At 32.4% G+C, this 27,489-nt stretch overlaps 2 protein-coding genes across 2 annotated transcripts; both read left to right on the forward strand.

The window, feature by feature from the left end:
• Positions 1-531: 531 nt before the first annotated feature.
• LOC111711253 (uncharacterized protein MAL13P1.336-like) lies at positions 532-2,359 on the forward strand (the record flags this gene model as incomplete). Its single annotated transcript, XM_023485550.1, has 3 exons — positions 532-1,001; positions 1,850-1,966; positions 2,147-2,359. Coding segments are annotated over 3 exons (800 nt in total), but the record flags the coding sequence as incomplete, so codon positions are not given.
• A 1,225-nt stretch (positions 2,360-3,584) lies between these two features.
• Positions 3,585-27,468, forward strand: LOC111711254 (uncharacterized). The gene is made up of 26 exons (XM_023485551.1): positions 3,585-3,619; positions 4,017-4,033; positions 4,333-4,420; positions 7,007-7,073; positions 9,000-9,054; positions 9,193-9,202; positions 10,467-10,527; positions 10,821-10,973; positions 11,191-11,384; positions 13,113-13,173; positions 13,517-13,574; positions 14,553-14,604; positions 16,431-16,542; positions 16,906-16,992; positions 17,562-17,684; positions 18,488-18,570; positions 19,343-19,410; positions 19,746-19,780; positions 22,107-22,191; positions 23,090-23,138; positions 23,465-23,535; positions 24,131-24,253; positions 24,637-24,725; positions 26,547-26,630; positions 27,184-27,222; positions 27,313-27,468. The coding sequence occupies exons 3-26, from the start codon at positions 4,380-4,382 to the stop codon at positions 27,379-27,381; spliced, it is 1,869 nt and encodes a 622-aa protein (XP_023341319.1). The 5' UTR covers positions 3,585-3,619; positions 4,017-4,033; positions 4,333-4,379; the 3' UTR covers positions 27,382-27,468.
• The last annotated feature ends 21 nt before the right edge of the window (positions 27,469-27,489 follow it).

Genomic DNA, 27,489 nt, shown 5'->3' on the forward strand with positions numbered 1-27,489 from the left:
TAAATCTAACAATGTTGAAAATACAAAAATAAAACAAATCACTGAAGCAGGATTTTTTGAAATGCTAAAATAACTATTGCGGTCACGGATGATTTGACTTGAGGATTGGGTGTGAAAAAAAGATTTTCGCCAGAGAAATTTTAATTTTAAAGAAAATTTTGTTTTCTCAAACTTTTTCTCAATCAGATGACAAACTCCAAACAACTGTTGGTGAAAGATTTAACATGTCAAAAACGGATTTCTTTATTTTATAAAATTCCAAAGAAAAATCCATTTCAAATCTTGTGAGGTCATACGCGAATATAAAAATAGTTCATTAATTTGATGCCCCTTTCATTAAAAAGCATGGATCTAAATTATATTATATTTTAGTTTACAGTTTATGCATGTTACATGTTCACCATTACAAGCTAATTTAAAACTGAAGAAACAGAAATAATGATCAAATCAAAATTAGTAAACATCAAAACAATTGTTTACAATTAGAATATATTTTTTCAGCGCACATTAATTGTTAGTGAAATCAACAAGATCAACAAGATCAACAAGATCAACTAGATCAACAAGATCAACAAGATCAACAAGATCAACAGAACATCAAGAACCACAAGATCAACATGATCAACAAGATCAACAAGATCAACAAGATCAACAAGATCAACAAGATCAACAAGATCAACAAGATCAACAAGATCAACAAGATCAACAAGATCAACAAGGTCAACAAGATCAACAATATCAACAAGATCAACAAGATCAACAAGATCAACAAGATCTACAATATCAACAAGATCAACAAGATCAACAAGATCAACATAATCATCAAGACCAACAAGATCAACAAGATCAACAAGATCAATAAGATCAACAAGATCAACAAGATCAACAAGATCAACGAGATCAACAAGATCAACAAGATCAATAAGATCAACAAGATCAAAAAGATCAACAAGATCAACAAGATCAACAAAAACCTAATAATCATGAGAAACACGAGATATGTAAATAAAGAAACATGAATAAATAAAACATCTGTAAGCCCCTGTATGTGGGTTGTGTGTGGCAAAAGTTATAATTAAATTAACTAGTTCCAGATGTGGATCTGATAGTTTCAGCTTTTTAAACAGGCATAATTAAAACCATGTCAAAGGAGTCGGATTTCAACTTGAAATTGTTGACTTAATTATATTGCATGCTACACCCTCTTTTGAGCATTCCTCGTTAATTGAAAATTATCAATCATAATTTTCTTTTTCCAGAAACAATATAAAAGTATCAAATAATTGGATGATTAAGTAGATTAAAGTCCTGTTAATAGTTCGCATAAAGGGACTGTCCTCGTATTATTGAAGTTCAGAACTTTTTTTGGAGCTTTTTTTTAATTGCAGTTTCGACATAAAAATACTTGTGGATTTATGATTAGAAAAAAGCAAAAAGATTAAAGAAAAACAGATTCCTGATTATTGTTTAGATTAAGGTTTAAAGAGTGCCGTTGTGAATCAGACATGCCACTCTAAATTACGTGATCAGCTCTCTTTATCTTAATTCATAATTTGAAATGTTTGTAGACAAAGATTTTGTTTTAAACACTCTAAATTCCCTGTAAAATTTAAAAACCGAGGATGAGGAGTATAAGGATAGAAGAGTCGAGAATGAGAATGTGGAAAATGAGAACGAGGAAAATGAGGATGAGGATTTTTAGGATGAAAAAAATGAGGATGACGAGGGAGAGGATGCAAAGAATGTGTAGATTGAGGATTAGGAGACTGAGAATGAGGAGAATGAGGATGAGGAGAATTAGGATAAGGAACATGAGGATGACGAGAGGGAGGATGCAAAGAATGTGTAGATTGAGGATGAGGAGACTGATAATGAGGAGAATGAGAATGAGAATGAGAAGGATGAGAATGAGGATAAAGAAAATGAGGATGAGGAGAATGAGGATGAGAAGAATAATGATGGAAGAGTCGAGAATGAAAATGAGGAAAATAGTGATGAGGAGAATGAGGATGAGGATAATTAGGATGACGAGAATGAGGATGTGGAGAATGTATAGACTGAGAATGAGGAGAAGGAGGATGCGAAGAATGTGTAGACAGAGGATGAGGAGAATGAGAATGAGAAGAATGAGGATGAGGAGAATTAGGATAAGGAACATGAGGATGACGAGAAGGAGGATGTGAAGAATGTGAAGACTGAGGATGAGGAGAATGAAAATGAGAAGAATGAGGATGAGGAGAATGAGGATGAAAAGGATAAGGACGACGAGAAAGAGGATGTCAAGAATGAGGCTGAGAAGTATGAGGATGAGAAGTATGAGGATGAGAAGTATGAGGATGAGAAGGATAAGTATGAGTAGACTGAGGATAAGGAGAATGAGAATGAGAAGAATGAGGATGAGGAGAATGAGGATGCGAATAATAAGGATGAGGAGAAAGAGGATAAGGAGAATGAGGAGAATAAGGAATATGATAATGAGGGTGATGAGAGAGAGGAGAAGAAAAATGCAGATGAGAAAAAGAAGAATTGAAAAGGTTGGAATTATAAAAAGTTGGAGAGGTTGCTCTAAACTATCTTAAAAACAATAAAAATGTGTTTAAACAAAAACTAAATCTGTTTTATAAAATGGTTTCATAATCTTGATTTACAGGAGACCAGATCTAGTTTTAATGTCAAATTACATGTTTTTACTTCCACGTTTAATTGGGCATCACTTTTATTATCTTATTCATTCAAAATATTCGTAAAAAGAAATATTAAGTTGGGATACAAAGAAATTCTGAAATATCTGTGAAGATTGGGGGGCATGCTGTGTCTCTTGTACAGATTATATCAGCGCTGATTTCAGACCTTTTTCAAATAAGAAACTGTTTTCAAACAATGCATTTAGTTCCAGACCATTTCTCAAACTTATGACTTTCCAAAAATAACAAAAGAATGAAAATAGATTATGACCAAACACATAACAGACATGTAGGGAGCTGAACTTTTGAAAATAAAAATAAAAAATGTTAGATTTTAAAATATTGTGTAATTATTTTTAAGTCGAAAATATTGGCTTAAATTCTCTCGGTACTCTCTATTCTGACCTAATTATATATTATATGAGATTAGAATAAGTACTCGATAATTAGTTTGGATATCCTTTAGTTCAGTCTACATAGCACCATTTTCTTTATTCAGTTTTGCTCATAAACTTTCGGGCAGACTTTAATGTACTTATCAGAAATTTCAAAGACTTAGTGTTTATAAATACTTAGTTGTTTTACATAAATTCAAGTTCTTTTCAGGATTTACACAAAATACTTTAGATGTAATTTGATTCTAATATTGTAACGTCGTTGACCAAATAAACATTTTAAACTAATAAAATAGATCAACAATATTGTTTTACTAATTTTTTGAAAATATCTAGAGGAGGTGGGACAAAAAATCAAAACTTAACTTTTTTCAAAAACTATTTTTAAAAAAATATTTAAAAAACAGGACTTCTGCGTTTTATTTCCATGTCTTTAGCTTTAATTATCATAGTGTCAGGATTTTGTTAAATTAAACAGTTGCTAACTTATCTAATAATATGTGAAGTGAGTTTCGGAAACTTGAAAACATTTATTAGAAGGTCAGGGAAATTGAATCTTTTTAAACTTTAATGTTATAACTAAACCTTTAAACATTTATAAAACGTATCCCACCCAAGACTAACAGCTGGCGAGACGCGTACGAATTCTTAATTTTGAATCCTATCACTTATCAGGTCGCTGTTAATAATTCAAAAACCTTCTAACTTAAGTAGAAATACATCTTTTTTCATCTTAAAGGGACTGTACAGGAAACATGAAAGGGGGTATAGGATGAAAACTGAGAAAATCAGGCGTTGAATGATACATATAAGACATCTATCTGATGTTCCTGTCTCGAGAAATTGATATATATGTAATTTTGTATAAAAGTTGTAGTATTAAACAGATCATATTAAAAAAATACGAAACCAATCTAAAAAAGATTATATCCCACAGGAGCCTGAGAATATCAGGTTTGCTCCTATTATCATTTTTTAATTTTGATTTTGCATTTTGAATAGATATAATTGATAATATTATTACATAAAGTCCGTATAGTCCGTATTACGTCACCAAGACTTCAGCCAATGAAAGTGCAGTATCGTTGTCACGTGATACAGACGGAAATCACGTGACCAGTATACCCCCTTTAATTTTTCCTTTACAGTCCCTTTAAAAGCATCCACAGACAAAAAATGTAAAAGAAAAAATGCCCTATCATGTTTTTCTTTTTATAAATAATATAAAACGGCTCAAGCATTTTTAATTTCAGGATGGTTTAGATTTTATAAAAATGGCATAGTCGGAGAGCATAGAAATATGCTGAACTATATTTTTACTCTAAACCTTATTTTAGCCTGGTAGGTTTTTCATTACATTTTTTAAATCAAAAATATCTCCTAAGATTTATAAGTCAGGGGAAAAAGGTCTAAACCGTGCTTTTTCTCCAACCTGACACTAAGTGCTATTCAAATCACGGTTTGGAACTTTCTTCCCCTTTTCTTAAAAAATTGTTCCAAAAAGTTGGTTCAGTAAAAAAAAACATTTTTTCAAAATTTGTTAATGAAGTAAAATAAAAGATTTTTTACTAAAAGATGGATAGTTTTTTTTAAGTTCTTTTGAACGATTTAAAATCGCTTTAAGAATCCAAGTCGTTGGTCCATTGTTCGTTTTTTTCTTAACGAAACCAAATTATTCAAAAAAAATTTGGTTTGCTCTTAAAATTTAGTTCGTTCACAAAAACGATGCAAATCTCATACCTACCGCAGTTTGCAAAGAGAATAAAATATATATTAGAGTGGAATTTACTAAAAGAAAGTAAAAAACGGCCATTTAGTTGTTCTGTTTCCATACTGCAGGTGTACTTCACATATTTGTGGTATATAACCTTTTGGGCCCTGGAACATCATTTTCTAGAAAATCTAAAAATAATATTAAAGGAAGACCAAATTATGAAATAGGCTGGTTTCATAATTGACCAATGATCATTTCACATAGACTCTATGCCTTTCACTTTACAAACGATGATTTTCCGTTATAACTATTAATCAAATGATGTTTTTTATTCATCTAATTCATTTTATAAAGTTAATTTAACAGCTTTAAAAATTCGAAATTGAAATGGATAGGCATACTGTATTAATGTGCTCTATTGCATATAATTTGTGAACATTTACATGATTTGTAGACTTTGAACTCCCGTTCAGGCTGAAAAGGACTGACAAAATTCATACCGAGAGATTAACTAAATTCCACTCTAATATATATTCTATTCTCTTTGGCAGTATATCTTCTACTATATATATATATATATATATATATATATATATATATATATATATATATATATATATATATATATATATATATATATATATATATATAAACATACTGCACTTAACTGTGGTTTATAGAGATTAACCATCCGACAAGAAGGCCGGACTTTCTTTTTAAATCAGAAATTCGCGAATGCTACAACCAATTGTAAAAACGTCTATTATATGTCCCAGCAAGGACTAGAATTGGATCCAAAGGACTTCTAAACAGAGGTCTTTTTAAAAATCTGTGAACAATCACATTAGATTTATCAGTTTTTAAAACAAATTATTTATCATTTATTTTATCCTGTGAAAAGAAGCTGCAGGCGCTCTCCAATGTTTATTTTCCGGCTTGTAAAAAGACGACATTCAAAATTGAGTTTTTAAAGTATGAATGGCATCTTTAGAGTAATGTTACTTTGGACCTATCGCATTTCCGTACTATAGTACTCCCGTCCTACGATATTTCCGACCTACTGCAATATAGGTCAAATTGTCAATTCTATTTTGTTAATCCGACGTACGCAGGAACTGCAGATCTTTTTAGTATGTAGGGTGTCCCAAGAAACATGACAATTTGTGTTGTTCAATAGAATCTTTTACTCAAATATATATTACTTTGTAATCAACTTTACTGTAATTTATGACTCCGATACATTTTTTATAGTCTCTTTGGACGGTATCAAACAACTTAGCAAATTATGGAAGATGGCATTTTAAACCATTCACTAACCGTCATGTTTCGTGGGACACTCTGTAGTTGACAGTGCTAGCATAACTCAGAAGCATTGATGTTCCAGTTGCACACAAATAATTAAATTCAGGTCGGTTGCAAATACTTTTGAAGGTCGGATGCACGCTTTTTGTAGGTCGGATGCACACTTTTGTAGGTCGGATGCACAACTTTTGTAGGTCAGATGCACGACTTTTTGTAGGTCGGATGTACAACTTTTGGAGGTCGGATGCACACATTTTGTAGGTTGGATGTGCAGTTTTGAAGTTGGGATGAACATTTTTTGTAGGTCAAATGCACAAGTTCAATTTAGGTTGGATGAACAGATTTTGTAGGTCGGATGGACACTTTGATGTTAGGTAAGGTTAAGTCAAGGCCGAGTGCATCTTTCATACATGTGTACATCTGACCTATACAATGTGTTCATCCGACCTACAAAAAAGTGCATCCGACCTACAAAAGTTGTGAATTCGATCTACAAAAGTTGTGCATCCTACCTACAAACAATTTGCATCTGACCTACAAAAGTTTTGCATCTGACCTAAAAAAGTTGTGCACCCGACCTGATAACGTTGGTTATCCGAGCTACTAAGGTTGTTCATCTGACCTACAAATGGAGTGCATCCGGCCTACAAAAGGTCTGCATCCAACTTAATTGGAGCGTGCAATCGACTTACAGTAGGTAGGATACACACTAACTTTTTTTCAATTGCGTGTGTATCAGATATACAGTTCATCGGACCAACTAAAAGCTAGAAGCGGCTGAAAAAAAACGTGCAGGTAGGTCCGAAGTATAGTTGGACGGATGTAACGTTGTGCAAATGTAACACAACCATCTTTTAGTGATGTTAAATAACTACAGGGATAATAAATTAAACTTGATTGTTTGAAAAAAGGGTTGGGAATAGTGGAGCAGAGGTTGTTGTCAGCTATGGGTCAACCTGTGGTGTTATTGCATATCAGGTACACATTATATATATATATAAATATATATATGTTATAGGTTTAACTGCAAAGAATAAGACTTAAGAGACAACATCAGTGCAAAAAATTGTTCTTATCATTTAAAGTCAAAGAGAATAGAATATGTATTAGAGTGGAATTTAGATAATCCCTCGGTATGAATTTTGTCAGTCCCTTTCAGCCTGAAAGGGAGTTCAAAGTGTACAAATCATGTAAATGTTCACAAATTATATGCAGTAGAGTACATTAATACAGTATGTTTCCTAGACTATCCATTTCAATTTCGAATATGTTAAAGCTGTTTAATAAACTTTATAAAATGAATTAAGGGGAAAAAAAAATTGATTTATAGTTATAACTTAAAATCATCATTTGTAAAGCTAAAGTCTATGTGAAATGATCATTGTTCAATTATGAAACCAGCCTATTTCATAATTTGGTTTTCTTTAAATATTAATTTTAGATTTTCTATAAAATGATGTTCCAGGGCCCAAACGGTTTTTTAGTGCAAATATGTGAAGTACACCTGCAGTATGGAAACAGTACAACAAAATGGCCGTTTTACACTTTTTCTAGTAAATTCCGTTTTAATATATATTCTATTCTCTTTGTTTAAAGTTCCCTGCAAATTGCAATGCAGCCTTAAACTTTTTTCTTTCCTTGTCAAACGAAAAAGTACTTCAGGTCGTCTTTAAAGTCTTGTTATCTGTGGTTAACCCAGGGTGACTGGATCTTAGCTACCTGTCGGTGTATATTAGCCTGAGTGTACACTTAGGCCAGTTTACAGTATATTTAGAGATTATGGCCTATTCATACAGTACAAACATCAAATATGCAGTATGCTTTCGGAGTAAAATTGTATGGTGAGGTTTTGTATCTTAAATTTTACTCAGTTTACTCATTACAGTTTATTAATGATAAAATATTGCTAGTAAATTTTCAAAAACCAGATTTTAGTTTATTTTAGTTGATTGTAAAATATGGCTGGTGCTGGTAGATATTTTAACAAATAAAAGTTTATAAAAATTAACAGAAATTTCGTCTACAAACAAAAAGAGGATGCTTCTCGAAATTAACTGCCATTTTCACAAATGTTCTTATTTAAATAGCAAAGTACATGAACAATTGTGGGCTATTGATTGCTGGTGGTTGACTATGGTTCATTGTTGATGATGGTTGGTAGTTGAATACGGTTAATTGTTAATGATGTCTGGTAGTTTATTATGGGAGATTTTTAATGAAGGCTGGTAGTGGACTATGGTTAATTGTTAATGATGGCTGAGAGTTGACTATTGTTAATTGTTAATGATGATTGGTAATTGATAATGGTTAATTGTTAATGATGGCTGGTAGTTAACTATGGTTAATTATAAATGTGGCTGGTAGTTGATTATGGTTAATTGTTAATGATGGATGGTAGTTGAGTATGGTAAATTGTTAATAATTGCTGATAGTTAACTATAGTTAATTGGTAATGATGGCTGGTAGTGGACAACAGTTAATTGTTAATGATTGCTGATAGTTAACTATAGTTAATTGTTAATGATTGCTGATAGTTAACTATAGTTAATTGGTAATGATGGCTGGTAGTGGACAACAGTTAATTGTTAATAATTGCGGATAGTTAACTATAGTTAACTGTTAATGATTGCTGATAGTTAACTATAGTTAATTGATAATGATGGTTGGTAGTGGACAATGGTTAATTGTTAATGATTGCTGATAGTTAACTATAATTACTTGGTAATGATGGCTGGTAGTGGACAATGGTTAATTGTTAATTGTTTTATAAAATATTCTAAAATGGTTTTGATTAAAATTCAGATATTTAATTTACATTGCAAATAAAGCTTTTATGATAGCAACTGGACTGCTTTTTCTAAACCTATAAACAAATATATCATCATTTATTGTTTAATATTTTAGGAGAGTAAAGAATGTGAAAAATCTTTGGAATTACCCAAGGAAAAAGAAAAGAAAAGTAAAAAATTGTTCAAAAATCAAATTTCTATACTTGCTTAATTTAAATAATTACAATCTAAAAAACAGAAGCCTCTTGAAGTATAAAAGTTCTTTATTTTATATTCTGTACTTGGATCCAACACATGATCATGTTCAGGCCAAACAAGGGAAAACTAGATAAATTAAAAAATTGAAAAATTAATAAAAAAAATTACGAAGGATTTGAGTTTTTGAAACATACTCCAACGTTCTAATCCTTATATCTTTGCACCCATAAAGTGTAAACCGATGATATTTATAGTTTGAATATCAAAGCTCTACAACATCGGGTTGCTAAGATATATGGGGGAAACATTAAGGGTTTGTGTTATGAAAATATCATTAAATGTCAAGCAAAATTTCTATTGTTTACAAGAAAATATGTTGTGATATTGCGATGAGAGCCGTTGCATTCTCTGTAGGGTTTCCAGCGAACGAAATGTTAGTATTTCGCAAACTTTTTCGCGAAAATGAATGAAACGAAAAATGCTAAAACGAATTTTTGCGTAAATTTTGCTTCATTTCCGCATTTCGCGAAATTTTCGCTAAACCATAGGTGTTAGCTGTATTTTGTCTTTTTATAATGATTTTTCGCTATTTTGCATTTGTCCTTAAAATTTCGAATTATTTCGCGAAATTTCGCATTTTTTGCAAGCGAACAAAATGCGAAGATATTCAAAGATTTTTGCCAACACTTTTTTTCACGAAACAATTTTCCTTTTGGAAACCCTAATTCTTGGCCATCTTTAAAGTAACTGGCGCATATAGTGTTATATAAACAAAAAGTCTGAAATAAAAAGACAACTTTAAGACTCAAGTTATAACTTTAAAAAGTCCGATGAGCTTAAGACACACCAATTGTGCAGTGTAAAGCAGACCTTTTTCATTAAGTTAGTGATTTTGACAAATGTTTCATCATTCTTTCATTCTTTATAATACCATTAAATAGATGTTAGCTATTTCCCCAAGGGCGACTTCCCAAATGACAATTTCCCAAATGGCAACTTCCCAAATGTGCAATTAGCAATTTGGAAACTTCCCAAAGGTTAGCTTAGACCTTCTGAGTCACTGCAAATTGCAATGAGGGCCGAGCGCTGCTGCTAGGATGGGCTAGGGGGCGGAGGGTTGCAGCTAAACCATTATAGGGACCAAGCCCTGCGGCTAGGGCATACTTGGGAAGTGGCCGCTTGGGAAATTGCACATTTGGGAAGTTTCCACAGGGAGGAAATATCCTTAATTAGTTACCACTTGGAAAGTACCTGACATCATTAAATACACTTCAGTATTACTGTAAAGTCGTCTTCCTATTTCAGAGTTTTCAAGTTATCACTGTACACTGTACACACAATACCTGAGAAGAAGAAAGCAAACTTTATTTATCTAATTCTACAGAATTGTGGGAGGATGCCCTTCTCCATTAATTCCCTGGTTTGCACAAATCCTAATATCTAATGTAAGAATTTTTAATCATTTATCAAAGATTATGTTGAGAACCCAGCGTTGTCCAGTTATTCCAGCCGTTTACCCGCGCTTAGTCGTAAATTGCGATTTTAGCTATTTTTCCGCATAAAAGTAAACTCACTCAACTTATAATCTCAAAACAAAGCTAATGGATATTCCCGTGGTTCTCCAGAGTTTCCTAACAAAATTTGATGCAAATCGGTTAATAGTTCTTGTTTTTGCCTTTCTGCATTTTCCCTTTCTGTGGAAATCATATCGCTACAATATCATATATTCATTATATAGGATACATTGAATGTACGCAGATGTGGAGGTGCTTATATTAACAAGTTCTGGGTGTTAACTGCTGGCCATTGTTCTTGCAATTCAAAATTAAAATGCACAAAGGACACAAAACTAGGACGCCTGGTCCCAGCATATAGTCTAACTATTATTAAGGTAATATTTGAAATTATTGAACACTAGCATGGAAACCCAGCTTGGCCTGAAGTTTTTAATATAAAACTCTACTTAGAATTGTAAATGAGACTTAGAACATTTTAACTGTGGTTCCTGAGTTATGATCGGACATAAATCAAATAAACAGAGATTAATACTGTATATATATATAGAGATGTTAAGATAGAAATCTAAAAGCTGAAATTATATTTTTAAGGTGTTAAGACCTCAGGCTCAAGAAGACACTATTCAATCCTTCTCATCTGCCAGAGACTTCAGAGTTGTAGAGGTGTTTGTGCATCCTAAGTTTGAAGAAACAGAAGGTGTAAGAACCCATGACTTTGCATTATGGAGACTGGACTACCCTATTGCTGATAATGCATATGGTATCGGATTTTCAGATACCTACAAGAAAGTGATTATGAAGCTTATTTTTAAAGTTTAGTCAGAGATCGTAACTTTTGAATGTTTGATCTTTATATTCATGGTGACACTTTCTGAGATCAATTCTTGAATCCTCAAATAATGTTATCTCTTCATGTCATGATTATGGGATGTCAGAATTAATCTGTGGATCTGCAAAAATAAAGATCAGTGCTAGATTTGCAACGAGATTCGCAACACAAATGTTCTGATTTCAGTGTTTCTAATTATTTTCTTTTTCATTTTTCTAGAAATCTGTTATTCTAAAAAAAACTTAACATATGTCAAACTGCTCTGTTTGCCCTTTAGTGCAAGGGCAGGACAGGTGAGGTCGAAAACAGTTTTTTAAATAAAATGGCTGGAAAATGTGTTTTGTCTAGGCAAAACTATTTTGATTTTTTTTTAAAGATCTTTAGCCTTTTAGAAAAGCTTTTTCATTAACTCGTAAAAAAGCTTCTCAAAAGAAACAAACGTTTTCGTAAATGATGGTTCAGTTGTTCATAAGACTGAAAGTGTTGTTCAGTTGTTCATAAGACTGAAAGTGTTGTTCAGTTGTTCATAAGACTGAAAGTGTTGTTCAGTTGTTCATAAGACTGAAAATGTTGTTCAGTTGTTCATAAGACTGAAAGTGTTGTTCAGTTGTTCATAAGACTGAAAGTGTTGTTCAGTTGTTCATAAGACTGAAAATGTTGTTCAGTTGTTCATAAGACTGAAAGTGTTGTTCAGTTGTTAATAAGACTAAAAGTGTTGTTCAGTTGTTCATAAGACTTAAAGTGTTGTTCAGTTGTTCATAAGACTGAAAGTGTTGTTCAGTTGTTCATAAGACTGAAAGTGTGTTCAGTTGTTCAAAAGGCTAAAAGTGTTGTTCAGTTGTTCATAAGAATGTTGTTCAGCTGTTCATAAGAATGAAAGAACGACAAATGAATGAATCAAATCGTAATGAGCAAAAAGAAATACCTTGTTGAGTTAAAGGAGGCCTCGAGGTTAATCAAAGGTTGGTTTCCCTAGGGGAGATTAGGTTACGCAAGTTACAGTCCCAAGGGCGTCTGTATTCATCAGGTTGGTTTCCCCGGAGATTTATTTTCTTAGGTTATGGTCCCTAGGGCGTCTATGGTTATCAGGTTGGTCCATAGGGCGTCTATAGTTATCAGGTTGGTCCCTAGGGCGTCTATGGTTATCAGGTTGGTCCCTAGGGCGTCTATGGTTATCAGGTTGGTTTCCACACTTTCCACCACTAATCCATAGTCCACAATGCACAAAAAATTGTTTATTTCAAACCTAAAAATTTGTACAGTTTAACAATGTAAACAATGTTTGATTTGTTTAAAGGTTCTTATACTTATTGCTGGTAGAAGCAGAAAATGAGGGGTCTAGTGATCAGAATAAAACGATTATTACTTCTGTAAATAAAATATCCGTTGGGTTGCTAAGATTTGTTGTTTACAGCAATAATCACGGATTTTAAGTATTTACTAAAACGTGTTTCACTTTTCACGAGTTGTTTCAATTTACCGGAGAAAAGGTTTGGTTTGGTTCCGGAGTATATTTTGATTTAAGACGACATTTTACGGAGATAAATTGTAAGGTTTATGGTCTACATACCTATTTTCAAAGCGAACGAAAAAATGACAATTTACATTTTATTTCAGTCAGTGGTATTTGGAAATTATTTTTTAAACGTTTTATCTCTATAAGCTTCATAATATCCCATATCAGTCCAGGAGTAATAATGCCCATTTGTCTTCCATCCAACGCAGAATTTCAAGATATTGAAAAGGCAATAATCATGGATTAAATATAAATAATTGTAGACGTTAAAGAAATGAAGGAATTGTAAGTTTAATTTTAATTATGTATTCTCTACCAAAGTGACTAGCACAATCTAATGCAGGAAAAACGCATACGAAATAGCAGAATTAAACTATTTTAAACCTAGATAAACAAGACTATTATCCACATTATTGCTTAGATTTAATGGATCAAAGGTACCGTTGTGAATCTTTACATAAAGGGCCACTTGAAATTACAATTACAGCCCCTTTTATATATTTGTAAAAGATATGTCATATTTTGCATTTAATGAAAAGTATGGAACCAAACCAAACCATGGTGTTGATTAGAGTGTAACCGTAGTTGGTGCAGGTTATGAAAGGAGTAATTGTTTCACAACATCACAAGGTAAACAATAGTATGTAAACAAAATTATTGCAATTAGTTACAGGGTGTCCCACGAAAGATATTAGTTGGTGAATAGTTTTTAAAAAGTTGTTTGATATCAAAGAGAATGATTAAAATATCTTATGGAAGTCATATTATGGTAAAATAACTTCAAAATTTTAAATTTATATTTGAGTAAAAGATTTTTTAAAGCAATAAACTCCGAAAAGTCTTTAAATTATTATACATTAAATGGAAGAAGACATTTATAAATGTATACCAAATGTCATGTTTCGTGGGACACCCTGTACATTTTAAAGAGTATTTGTGATAAAATGATTTATAGAAAATTTATATTTCATTAAATATCGAGACCCAGAAATATTATTTAGTCTATGATCAGAGCTGGGAACTTTAGAATGGATAATCTTTAATTCCAACTACTTAATCCGAATATCCACTGTGGAAACTTTACATTTTAGTCCTTAATCCACTCTTTTTCTCTCTCTTTGGATATTAGCAAAAACAGAGGATTAAGTGCATTAATCCTGATATCCACCATTCTAAAGTTCCCAGCTCAAACATTAAGACAGTTTCAACAGAAGTCATGAAAACCCAAACCAAAGATTAAAAAAATATTACTAAACATTGAACATCACAGAACTAATCTAGAAACCCCAATTTGTACTTTCTGTAAAAATTTTAAACTGGTATTGCGGCGGTCTATAAGTCCAAAATTCTGATCTCCAATAAAAGATATTTGGCATAATTACATCCAATAATAGTCTTTTTATAGAAAAATCTCAAAATTTTAATGATACACAAACAATTTGTATAAAAAAGACAAAGCGAAATGCACGGAGATGGTTTTTAGGGACTTGGAGGTCATTCTGAAAATTAGGAGGCTCCGGAGGTCATTGCGTGGGGTTCATGATGGCTTTGCACTCCCTCCCTCATTCAAATAAATATTCTCCAATAATTAATTTGTTGCTATTTTAGGACCAGAAACTTTTGAACAATGTGCTCAATCTTGGAAGCTTCCGGGATCAGAGTATGTAATTTCAAATTTGAATGTTTAATAGCAAATCATGAATTAATCTAAAAAATTGGCTTTCTTGTTTAAATACTTAAGTACGACATATATCATTTTACTCCCCTGTTAATTCTGTTTTAAGCTCTACAACTACTCGAAATTTTTAGAGTTCAGTAAAATAAATCATATTTTAAACTCCCATCCGTTTTTGATAAAGATAACTTTAAAACTTAATGTACTGACTTAAATGAATTGTATATCGTAATTTCAAGTAAAGTTCCATCTATTCGATTCACAAAGTTACCCTTTATAATTACTTTAATCCTTTGTCTGGACAACGATGACGTAGATTCGTTAAAGGATGTAAGGCAAGGAAAGTTATTTCAGAAGTGTACACATCTTTTGTACTGCAGTGTACTGTCTCTGGGCGCTAATGTAAACACAAGACGGATGTCGAAGCCTGACATGGGATCCATCTTTCACATAAAAAATCAATGAAATATTCTGGTCATAGGAAATTATTATGTGAATTATCAAAATTATCAAAATTTGATGCTTTTAACCTCCTCGGATACTAAACGAACACTGATGCATCTACAGGGGCGTACGAGGGGGGGGCCCCCCCCCGCCCCCCACTACGCGTCCCCCCCCTGAGAGGCTGAGGGGGGCATCCATGGGGAAGGCTCTTTTAATATTACCTCTGCTTGCATTTCCCTTCCTCAGGTCAGGCACAGTTGTGTACCTAGGGGGGGGGGCAGTAGTCCTCTTGCCCCCCCTGGGAGTTCCAAAAATACAAAATTAAAAGGAAACTACTTTTAGAAAGTAACACCTGACGATGACAAAGACTAAGGATTTGTCTAAATTCACTGTTAATACAAGGAGAGAAAAGTTTTAGCCTTCTAAAGAGAATACTTCATTACACAAGATGTACTATGACGGAGAGCAGACTTAACGATCTTGCACTTATAGCTTTAAACCCTATGAGGCTGTCTGAGCTCTCTACTGAAAAAATCATTGAAATGTTTGTGCAAGCAAATCCCAGAAAATTGTAGCTCAAAAGAGGTGAAATGTAGATTGAGTAAATTCTATCTAAAAATTTCATAAGAAATTTCGTTTATTAGTAAAAATATAATTTTTAATGATGCTGTGATATTGATTTAGTTAGCTGTGATGGAGTTAAGTGATAAATTTGTAAAGTTAAAAAGTTAGTTTTTCAAGCAAAGGAATAATTTTTAGACTCTAAGGTTAGTAAGACCCAAAAATGTAGTCTTTTTGGTGTATTTTTATGGTGAACAAAAAAAGTTCAGGTGGGAGGGGGGGGGCAAAAAAAAATTTTAAAATGGAATTAATATTTGTTTTAAAAAAGGGCTTTTTAAGGGGGGGCACAATGTTGCCAAGGGGGGGGGACCAAAAAAACTTTTTTGCGCGCTTACGCGCGCACATTGTGCCCCCCCCTAAACAAAAGCCCTCGTTCGCCCCTGTGCAACTATTATTGTTTACAAATTCCGCCCAGAGAGAACTGGTTTCAATATGTACTCAGAGTATACACAACCGCAATTGACTCCTTGCCTTACATTCTTGCGTTAGCTGAAGTGCCGACTGCCGAGAGATTTGAGGTTACAGTGTACACTGTACTCTCTTTACTACTAGTTTACACTCGCGCTTTTTCTTGGCTGCACTTTATTTCCCGCTACATAAATAAGAATATCTACAAAATCCTTGATCAAGCAAAGGTTTAAAGGGTATCGTTGTAAATAGAACCTACCCTTTTATAAGTAAAAGGTAATCTGAAATTATGCTTTGAGAGAGTTTGTCTTGCAATTGATTTTACATACATTTTACAGTGACATTGTAAAGTTAAATCCAAGAGGGGGTGTTCTAGCCAAAGAACAGTGTACAAAAACTCAGCTTCAGCCCATGAGCTACAATGCAATATGCAAAAACTTCAGAGATCAGGTTGTAAGCTTATTTCGTATTTCTTACTTTAACAAATATGACTGAGTAAAGATATATGCATAGTTTTTTTGAACGAACAACATTTTTTATAACGAACCAACTTTTGCGTGAAAAATGGTTTCATTCAGAAAAAAGCAAACAATGGACGAACGACATTGGATCTTTCAGAGATATGAAAAAAACTAGCGTTTTTTAAATGAACAAAACAGTCGATTTAAAATCTTTATCGTTCAACGGATCTTGATCGTTCGAATGATTTTGTTCGTTTTATACTGAATATACAAATTTTACCTAAGGTTTTGAGAAAAACGAACGATTTTATCGATAAAAAAAATATAGGTTTAAAAATTTAAATATACTTAGCTAGACAACATGGGGAAAAAACCAGCTTCACAACAAACTCCGGAAGAACAGGAACTAAAAAATACCCTAGGAGATAACCCGGAGGAGGTGATATAACGGAAACAGTTAAAGGGATTGTTAACATCATTTCAACTGACCCTCCTTGCAAAGATAGCAATGCGAGATTTAATTGGTTACCACTGACATCTTAATTTAATCAAAAATGTTGACAAAATGTGACTCGATGGGTTTTTTCTTTATATTTCTCAATTGTTTCTTATAAGCAAAAAATGCGCAAGTCATTTGTGTGGACGGAAATCCATTGTGAATCAGACATTTTATAGAAGTCGTGAGGACGGACTCTAATAACGAGGCTGGGATGGTTCAGTAAACTATATATTTTGTCTATAATATCGAGATCAAAACAACTGAGAGAATCACATGAATAATGTAAATATATTTGGGTTGGCTTTGGCGGAACTCTTCAGACTTCTAGAGGTGGAAAGTCTTCCACAATTTCTAGATTTCCAATAAAGGCCACTTAAACGTACGTTTAATTACAGACCCTTTAAACATACAATATAACTTTTTAATGTCAGGGGGGGGGGAGGACAAATGCTTAGGATTAACTAGATATCAAACTCTAAAATCCTCATTAAACACTAACTTTGATCTAGGTAGTTCTAGTAGCTCAGGATGAGCTCAAGAATAAAACTTCTGGTTTCAAAAAAGTGCATTGCTTTCTGACTGGTATGCTTGGAGGTGGATGGTGTGGTGTGTGTAAGAACACAGCTAAACCAGTAAGTTCAAATAGAAAAAGATTTGCGAGTTGTTTCTCCAAAAAGTTCCAGTGCTAGGATCCGCAACATACTTTCAGATCTGGATCCGCAAAAATATTTGGATCCACGGACTCGGATCCAAGGGGCAAAATATCAATCCAAATTTATAAAAAAATTCTGCTCTCAAATCTTAATTTTTGAAAAAAGAGTGATTTAAAAAAATTCCTTATCTCTTAAATGATTCCTCAAGTTTAGCATAAAAATAAAGAATGATAACTTGAAGATTCTTCTTTTATTAAAAATCATTAAATCTGAATGAAATGTTCATGTCGACCCGGAGTCATGTTTATTATTTATTCAACAAAATGAAATGGATCCTATTAGCACTACACTGCCAAGAACGGAACGTAATAGTTCCACAGTCCGAACCCTGCCATTTTGCCACAAACTCTAATAGCATAGTCACTATATATGTTGTAAACCTTAGATATTTTAAATTTACAATATTGGATCTAACAAAATTTATAGTCCGATATATGAAAGATCTACATCATTGCTTTGCATAGATTAGAAGATCAGAGTTTGCAGTGACAGCTCAGCTCTGTATCAACAGTATCAACACATTCCTATAAAAAATCTTTTTTAACATATTTATTTTTTATTTTAATTGTAATAACATCTTTAGATTAGATGAAATCTGCAACAAATATTTTTACATATATGTTTTTCTAAATCTCCATTTTCTTCTTGTTGTTCTTACTAATTTTGAAACAGAAAGGAATTAGTTTCTTGTGATGAAAACATGTGAAAATCCTGTAACCAAGGGTGAGGGTGGATACTGTAAGGATGGAGTAGCTGAACCTCTGGATGACCAAGGATGGGGGTTCTGTCCACCAGTTTGTGGAACGTAAGTAAAATCATTATACAGGGTAACCCACCAAAGATGAGACTTCAGAGACGATTATACGGAATTAATACTGTCTGTTTTCTTAGATTTATAGTTCATTGTGTCTGTAAACTTAATTCTTGCTTTTATAAATCATTAAATAGGACATTTAAAGGCTGTTTTAAGAGTTTTAAGTCGTCTTTATATAAGTCTCACCTTTTGTAGGTAACCCTGTAGATATTCCCTTTTTCAATATTTTACAAACAAAAACATATTATTAAATGAATTACAAAATGACCCTCGTGACCAAGATTATTTAAACTTCTTTTGTATATTTCATATATTCATCTTATTCTTACCATCAGACATTTCTGGAATTTTTTAAAACATGTATTTTTATTTTTATTTTAACAGCAAGAATAAAATACAAATATACCTGGTCCATGTACAATAACAAAAAAAGCTAAAAAATTTCGGGGATTTTTAAAAAACGTGGATTTTCTCACACATGCAGAAGATAGATATTTTCTATTATCTAAATTTACTTTAAAAGGATTCTAATTTTATGAATAGTGAGAAATGGTTGAACCCCGCAAACATGGTTGAACCACTTCTCTTCAGCTTAAACTGTGCGGCGAACAAGAGAAGTGTTTGATCTATGTATGTTCATAAAATTTGAACCTTCAGCAAACACGCCACCAGAATAAACTAATGATATTGAATCTCCATGGTAAATAATGATCTACAGCAGTTATTTGTTTCAGGGAATCATTTTACAAAGAGTATTTTTTAGGGTAAAAGAAGCTGCAGTGAAACTATCTATGGCTCATCTTTACACCTTGAACCTGACAATCTGTAAAGGTAAATTTAAGCAGAAATGATTTAAAAGTAAAATCTTGAAACCAATTATTTAGGTCTAAATTATTTTAAAGATTCTGTTAACTAACTGCAAAACCCGTTAATTTTGAGATATTTAAAGAACAAGAATAACAGAAATTTAATGAACGGAAAATTTAAAAAAATAAAAAAGTATTTATAAATAGGTGGCGACTTTCGTATTTTTATCAGAAATAAGGGGGGGGGGGCAGAAAAACTACAAAAGGCTAAAGCCAAACACTATCATTTTTGTGCATTTTTATTTGGGAACAATCTTTTGAAAATAATTAATTACTTCAATACATAATTTTATTTTGTAGAACTGCTAACACTTAATGCTACAGAACAAAATGAGGAAAAGCAGTTCAATTTTTTTTATATTTCCAGTGTAAACGATGAATTATTCATATACTTTGAGAAAAATTTGTACAAATGGAAATTTAATATTTCAATGCCCTCGGGATTTTAATTAGAATCCCGCGAGTAGGTTTAGGTTTCCATTGGTTCAAATTGTTTTTAGAGTAAATAAATAATTTACTCCTTTGTGAAGGTCTGATCATGGACTTTTTAAGTTTTTAGATTAGCGGGATTCAAGGAAAATTGTTGCTTACCAAAAAATTTTGTTTTATTCAAAAGAATTAGTATTTATTAAGGGAATTGAGTCGTTGCCAAAAACCCATTTTTTTATTTATTTCATTGTAACAATGGTGTAAGAAGTTCGTATTTTAAAAGATTATTTGATTTATCAGACTTCATACTTTAAACTATCTAAGGGGTTTCAAATTGGGTTGCAAAGATATAGTGAATAGAAAATCAAAAATTGTGACAAAGACTTAGTTCCTTTGTACGGAAGTTAAATGATTTGATAATAAACCCAATTGTGCTATGCCATGTCATGCTATGCATATCACTTTGGACTATGCCATGCAATACATATAACTTTGAGCTATGCCATGCTGTCACTTTGGGCTATGCCATGCAATACATATAACTTTCAGTTATGCCATGCTATCACAATGGGCTATGCCATGCAATATATATCACTTTAGGCTATGCCATGCAATACTTATCACTTTGGGCTATGCCATGCCATATATATCACTTTGGATATGCCAAGCAATATATATTACTCTGGGTTATGTCATGCAATACATATTACTTTGGGCTATGACATGCAATGCATATCAGTTTGGGCTATGTCGTTTAATACATAACACTTTGGGCTATGCCATGCAATGCATATCACGTTGGGCTATGCCATACAATACATATCAATTTGGGCTATACCATGCAATACATACCACTTTGGGCTATGCCATGCACTACATATCTCTTTGGGCTATGCCATGCTGTACATATAACTATGGGCTATTCCATGCAATAAATGTCACTATGCATATCACTTTGGGCTATGCCATGCAATACATGTCACTATACATCTCACTTTGGGCTATGCCATGCAATACATATCACTTTGGACTATGCCATACAATAAATATCACTTTGGGCTATGACATGCTTTCACTTTGGGCTATCCCATGGAATCCATATTACTTTGGGCTCTGCGATGCAATACATATCACTTTGAACTATGCCACGCAATGCATATCACTTTGGGCTATGCCATGCACTAATATCACTTTGAAATATGCAATGCAATAAATATCACTTTGGACTATGTCATGCAATACATATTACTTTGAGATATTCCATTCTATAAATAACAATTTGGGCTATGCCATGCGATACATGTCCCTTTGGGCTATGCAATGCAATACATATCACTTTGGGTTGCAAAGATTTCATAAAGAAAATCATAGTTTGTGGTTAAGCATGCAGTGCATACCAAGTTGGGCTATGCCATCCAATACATATCACTTTGAGCTATGCCATGAAATACATTTCACTTTGGGCCCTGCCATGCAATACATATTAATTTGGGCTATACAATCAATACATATAATTTTGGGCTATACCATGCAATACATATCACTTTGGGCTATGCCATTCACTACATATCACTTTTGGCTATGTCATGCAATACATACCACTTTGGGCTATGCCATGCAATACATGTCACTATACATCTCACTTTGGGCTATGCCATGCAATACATATCAGTTTGGACTATGCCATCCAATAAATATCACTTTGGGCTATGACATGCTTTCACTTTGGGCTATGCCATGCAATACATATCACTTTGGGCTATGCCATGCAATAAATATCACTTTGGACTATGCCATGCAATAAATATCACTTTGGGCTATGACATGTTTTCACTTTGGGCTATGCCATGCAATACATATCACATTGGGCTATGCCATGCAATACATGTCACTATACATCTCACTGTGGGCTATGCCATGCAATTCATATAACTTTGGGCTATGCCATGCAATAAATTTCACTTTGGGCTATGGCATGCAATACATATTACTTTGGGCTATGCCATGCTATCACTTTGGGCTATGCCATGCAATACATATCACTTTGGGCTATGCCATGCTATCACTTTGGGCTATGCCATGCAATACATATCACTTTGGGCTATGCCATGCTATACATATCACTTTGGGCTATGCCATGCAATACATACCACTTTGGGTTGCAAAGATATCATAAAGAATATCATAGTTTGTGTTGAAGTATCAAATTCTTTCTTTCTGCTTGTAAACCAGGCTGTCTACATAGACACTGATGTCGAGCTTTGTGCAGGACATTTGTCAGCTGTTAATTCATCTGTTGTCAGCTACACACTTAAAGGAAGGTTTCTTAACAGGAATACATTTCATTATTAAAAAAGTATTTTATTTAATTTTGGGAGAATTTTTATTTCGCATTTTTTCTTTCAATTTCACAATCTCGGGTATGAAAAGTTTTTTTTTATTTTTCCGAGGCAAATAAGTAACATTTTATACCTGACTCCTCTCATATTTTCAAAAAAAAAATTGCACATTTTTCAATGAGATTGCATTGAATAAATTTATATATATCCAACCACCTTGTCTTATCATTTGGGACAATTTGTTTTTTGTTGTTATTTTTTCTTTTTATCCCTTCGCTCGCACCCATCTTCTTTTACAACTTAAAAAATGTAGCTCTGTCCGTGTGCATTTACTTTTGTACAGTAGAAAAATATTGGCGGATTTTTTTTCGCGGGTTTTGCAAAATTCACTTTGAAGACAAATTTTTTATACTTTGAGCATCCATTTACCTTTCCTGGGGTCATGTGAGGGGTGCTTTGGAAACGCCTTTCCACAGAAATGCCTCAAAAATTACTTTTTTCTAATTGTGCACTTTGTTTTGGGAAATCCCTCTACTCTTAAAAAGTTGAGGGATTTAATGAATATTTTTGAATCGTTTAGGTGCTTTTTTTTGAGGTGTTTATCGTTTTCATCTTGAGCCGTTTCCGCAGATTTTTCAGAAATTCCCATTATTCATGAAAAAATTAAGAACTTCGTTTTGTTTTAATGTTTATTAGATATTCAAACAAACAGAGAAGCGAATTATAAATATAAATAGATATTGTCAGAAGAATGTAATCAACAATGATGAAAAAAAAAAATATGGATAATTTTGAAGAAAGTTTGCTATATATTCATCCTTTATATTTTTTTTTTTTCCATAAACGTTCAAGGTTGTTTAAAATGTAGTGCTTTAGACAACAAATATGTTTTTAAACTTGAGAAGATGGATCATGAAGAGTTAAGGTAAACGTTATCCTTGTTATGGTATGTTTTTACAATTTACTGCAGTGAGAACCAGAAAACTGTGGAATAGGAAATCTACATTTAAGGAATGTTAAATAAATTTCAAATTTTAAACTAACAACATTTGTTAGAGCACCGGCATTAAATGCACCTAAGCAGAGTAATTTTACGAGATTTAACGAATTGAGTAAAATTGGTCTGCTTACAATACAAAATTGTTATGTTTCATGTTACTTGGATCGACTATGTAAAGGCATAACATGAGTTTAAATGTCGTCTTCTAGAGTGCTATTTGTTTTACTGTAGAAATATTTTGTATTTTCTAGATCATCCCGAACAAATACATCTCGGTTTAAATACAACAACATGCTGCTGGGTGGAGTAGATTCATGCAATGGTACGAGGTATCTGAATAAATAAACATTAAAACCCTTGCTAACTTTATCTATAAAGCGTTGTACACTTTTGTGTTTGATTCTCATACTCCCAATGGCTTAATCTCGATATCCATTGTGGGCATTTTCAATTTGAGGATTATTGTTTAATCATTACGGTTATTCCTCCAGGGTAGGAGTACCTAACAGGATATCGAATAAAGATTAAATTAATCTGCATAGCAAATGATCGAGAATTAGAATACAAGAGTTCCCAGGTTGGATTTAGTGTCAGCTGCGTTCATTGATTCATTGAGATTTGGCCAAAGTAATAACATCGGAGTCATTCTACAAATATATAACACATGCAGTCTCTAGTATTTACCTAACGACCTTATTGGGTAGTATTAAACATCACGCCGGTCGAACTAAAGTTTACGTTCCCATGTTTTCACTCAAAACTCCTCTTATTAAGACAAAAATTTAACCGTCTAATTTTATTATCCTTTGCATAAATGCTAGTGGAGCTACGAGGTCACAAAGTTGATGTGGCGTAATGTTTACCTTCTACTTAAATGAAGTTTACAATGATCAAGCTGACTGATAAAAACTGTCTAGGCGATAGTGGAGGTCCTCTCTGGGTAACTGAGAGTGTATATCTGAATGGAAAGAAAGAAAACAGAGCCTATCTGGTTGGTATTGTTAGCAGGGGCAGGGACTGTGCTAATAAGGATCTGCCAGGTAAATATTTATAAACCTTCTGAATTTATCTCAAACTCTTAATTTTTATCCTGTAATTTTCGTTTTTTTATCATTATGTACAGGGAAACCCTTAATAACGAATACATCGAAAGAATTCATCAAATGTCGTATTCTTCACTCTCTGATAATGGAATGTTGCAGATATTTAGTTTATTAATTAAATGATCATATGGATCTCTTTAAAACTGTTCCCGCATATATTCATGGCTATTTATTTATTTTCGCAAATACTGAAATTTACGTAATATAGTATAAAACTCATTGAAAAATTGTCAAGACGACATTTGATAAATTCGTCCGATGTATTCGTTTTTAAGGGTTTTACTGTAAATTCCTTAAGCATTGTCTATATTTAAACTAAGGTATCTATGGGAGAGTAAAGACAGTTCTTGATTGGATTAAAGAGACTGCTTCTGCTCCTCAAAATTATTCAAAGAAATCAGATTTTATTGTAAGTACTTTTATACATTTAAAGAGAATGCATTAATTTTATGCATTTTACAGGGACTGCAGTAGTTTTATACATTTTAAAGGGACTGCTGTAATTTCATACATTTTAAAGGGACTGTAGTAGTTTTATACATTTTACAGGGACTGTAGTAGTTTTATACATTTTACAGGGACTGTAGTAGTTTTATACATTTTACAGGGACTGCAGTATTTTATACATTTTAAAGGGACTGTAGTAGTTTTATACATTTTATAGGGACTGCAGTAGTTTTATACATTTTAAAGGGACTGCAGTAATTTTATACATTTTAAGGGGACTGTAGTAGTTTTATACATTTTAAAGAGACTGCAATAGTTTTATACATTTTAAAGAGACTGTAGTAGTTTTATATATTTTAAAGGGACTGCAGTAGTTTTATACATTTTAAAGGGACTGTAGTAGTTTTATACATTTTAAAGGGAATGTAGTAGTTTCATACATTTTAAAGGGACTGAAGTAGTTTTATACATTTTAAAGGGACTGTAGTAGTTTTATACATTTTACAGGGACTGTAGTAGTTTCATACATTTTAAAGGGACTGAAGTAGTTTTATACATTTTACAGGGACTGTAGTAGTTTTATACATTTTACAGGGACTGTTGTAGTTTTATACATTTTAAAGGGACTGCAGTAATTTTATACATTTTAAGGGGACTGTAGTAGTTTTATACATTTTAAAGGGACTGTAGTAGTTTTATACATTTTAAAGAGACAGTAGTAGTTTATACATTTTAAAGGGACTGCACTAGTTTTATACATTTTAAAGGGACTGTAGTAGTTTTATAAATTTTAAAGGGACTGTAGTAGTTTTATACATTTTAAAGAGACTGTAGTAGTTTTATACATTTTAAAGGGACTGTAGTAGTTTTATACATTTTAAAGGGACTGTAGTAGTTTCATACATTTTAAAGGGACTGAAGTAGTTTTATACATTTTAAAGGGACTGTAGTAGTTTCATACATTTTAAAGGGACTGCAGTAGTTTTATAGATTTTAAAGGAACTGTAGTAGTTTCATACATTTTAAAGGGACTGTAGTAGTTTAATACATTTTAAAGGGACTGTAGTAGTTTTATACATTTTAAAGGGACTGCAGTAGTTTTATACATTTTAAAGGGACTGCAGTAGTTTTATACATTTTAAAGGGACTATAGTAGTTTTATACATTTTAAAGGGACTGTAGTAGTTTTATACATTTTAAAGAGACTGTATAGTATTTTTATACATTTTAAAGAGACTGTAGTAGTTTTATACATTTTAAAGGGACTGTAACATGGCAAGTGACATTCCATTTACAGAAAGGCATCCCGATTCACAACAGTACCTTTTAAACCTATGTCTGATATACACATGTCTTTCTTGTTTTAAATGCTTTAAATTGTTTAACACCTAGATTGCCAGCTGATATATATTTAAAAATATCAATAGGTATTTTCTAGAAGTGCCAGAATATTGAACAAATGTTTGAGTCCTGCTTTTAAAGGATGGGGGGGGGGGGCTAAATCGATGTATAGCCTGATGGGTTGAAAAAAATGCCAAATAAAGGGTTAGAAAAATTTTTAAAAAAAATTTTGTTTCAATTAAATATCAAAGTGTGACCTATGTTTCTACATGCGTTTTTCAAGTTTTTTTTTAAATATAGTTTCTAGATATGTAGCATTAGTCACTAAAAAGTTCTAGGCTATTTTAGATTTTTTTAACAGACTTAAAGAAATTATATGAAGGGAATTCAAATTTAAATTTTTCTTTTATATTTTTTTTCTTAATTTTTTATACTGGTTTAGAATAACATTCAATTGGAGATTGGAGAAACGAGATTAATAACTCCGTTCTGGGAGGAACCACCAGATAGATCAGGAAATATCAAGGTTTATCATTTACTAGCTGAAGGGCCCGGCGTTGGAAAAAAATATATTTAAAAAAACAGATTATTTTTAGCCTAAGACACCCATGACTGTCCACAAAAAATTTCCGCCCATTCGGTCCAGCCGTTTGGCTGGCTATACTCAGCATATCTTGTTTTGTTATATATTTTAATTTGGTTTTAATATTATGGGTTATAAAAGCTATTTAGCAGTACGCAAATTTTCATGCAATTTCGCAATTTTGCCAAAGTTTGTTTGCGAATTGTAAACGTGCAACTGAATTTGCTGGGGATTCTGCGAAAAAGTAGAAAATGTCAAATTTAATAAAATTATTGGAATAAATGTGTAAATGCATTTATTTGTTTGGATCATTTGTATAATTTTATTTGTATGGATCAGTCTTTATGGATTGATTTTCATAAAGCAATTTGAATGGATCAACTTTTAAATACACCAATTTAAATGAAAGCCAAAGTCCTCTTTTACTTGTAGATTAGATTTTCTAAAGATGTTACGTGCAATTGTTAATTGTTTTTTATTATTTTCTGATTTTTAGAAAAAGAGAAGCAAAAAGAAGAAGAAAAAGAAATCCAAGGCAAGTAGTTTTATTGCACATTTCTTTGCTAAACAACTCAATTTCACTTTTTAGCATTTCTTGTTTTATCTATTTTCTCTTAATTTCTAGAAAAAGAAGAAGAAGAAAAAGAAAAGCAAGAAAAAGAAGAAATCCAAAAAACATCATAATTCAACATAAAATGGGGATTTTAAGTTGGTTAAAATAAACATATATTTTTATAAAGAGAGATTATAGTTCTATAAAAATAAAATGCATTTAGTATGATCACAACTTAATTAATCGTTG

Source organism: Eurytemora carolleeae, unplaced genomic scaffold (assembly GCF_000591075.1).
Source record: "Eurytemora carolleeae unplaced genomic scaffold, Eaff_2.0 scaffold1137, whole genome shotgun sequence".
Classification (NCBI taxonomy): Eukaryota; Metazoa; Arthropoda; class Copepoda; order Calanoida; family Temoridae; genus Eurytemora; species Eurytemora carolleeae.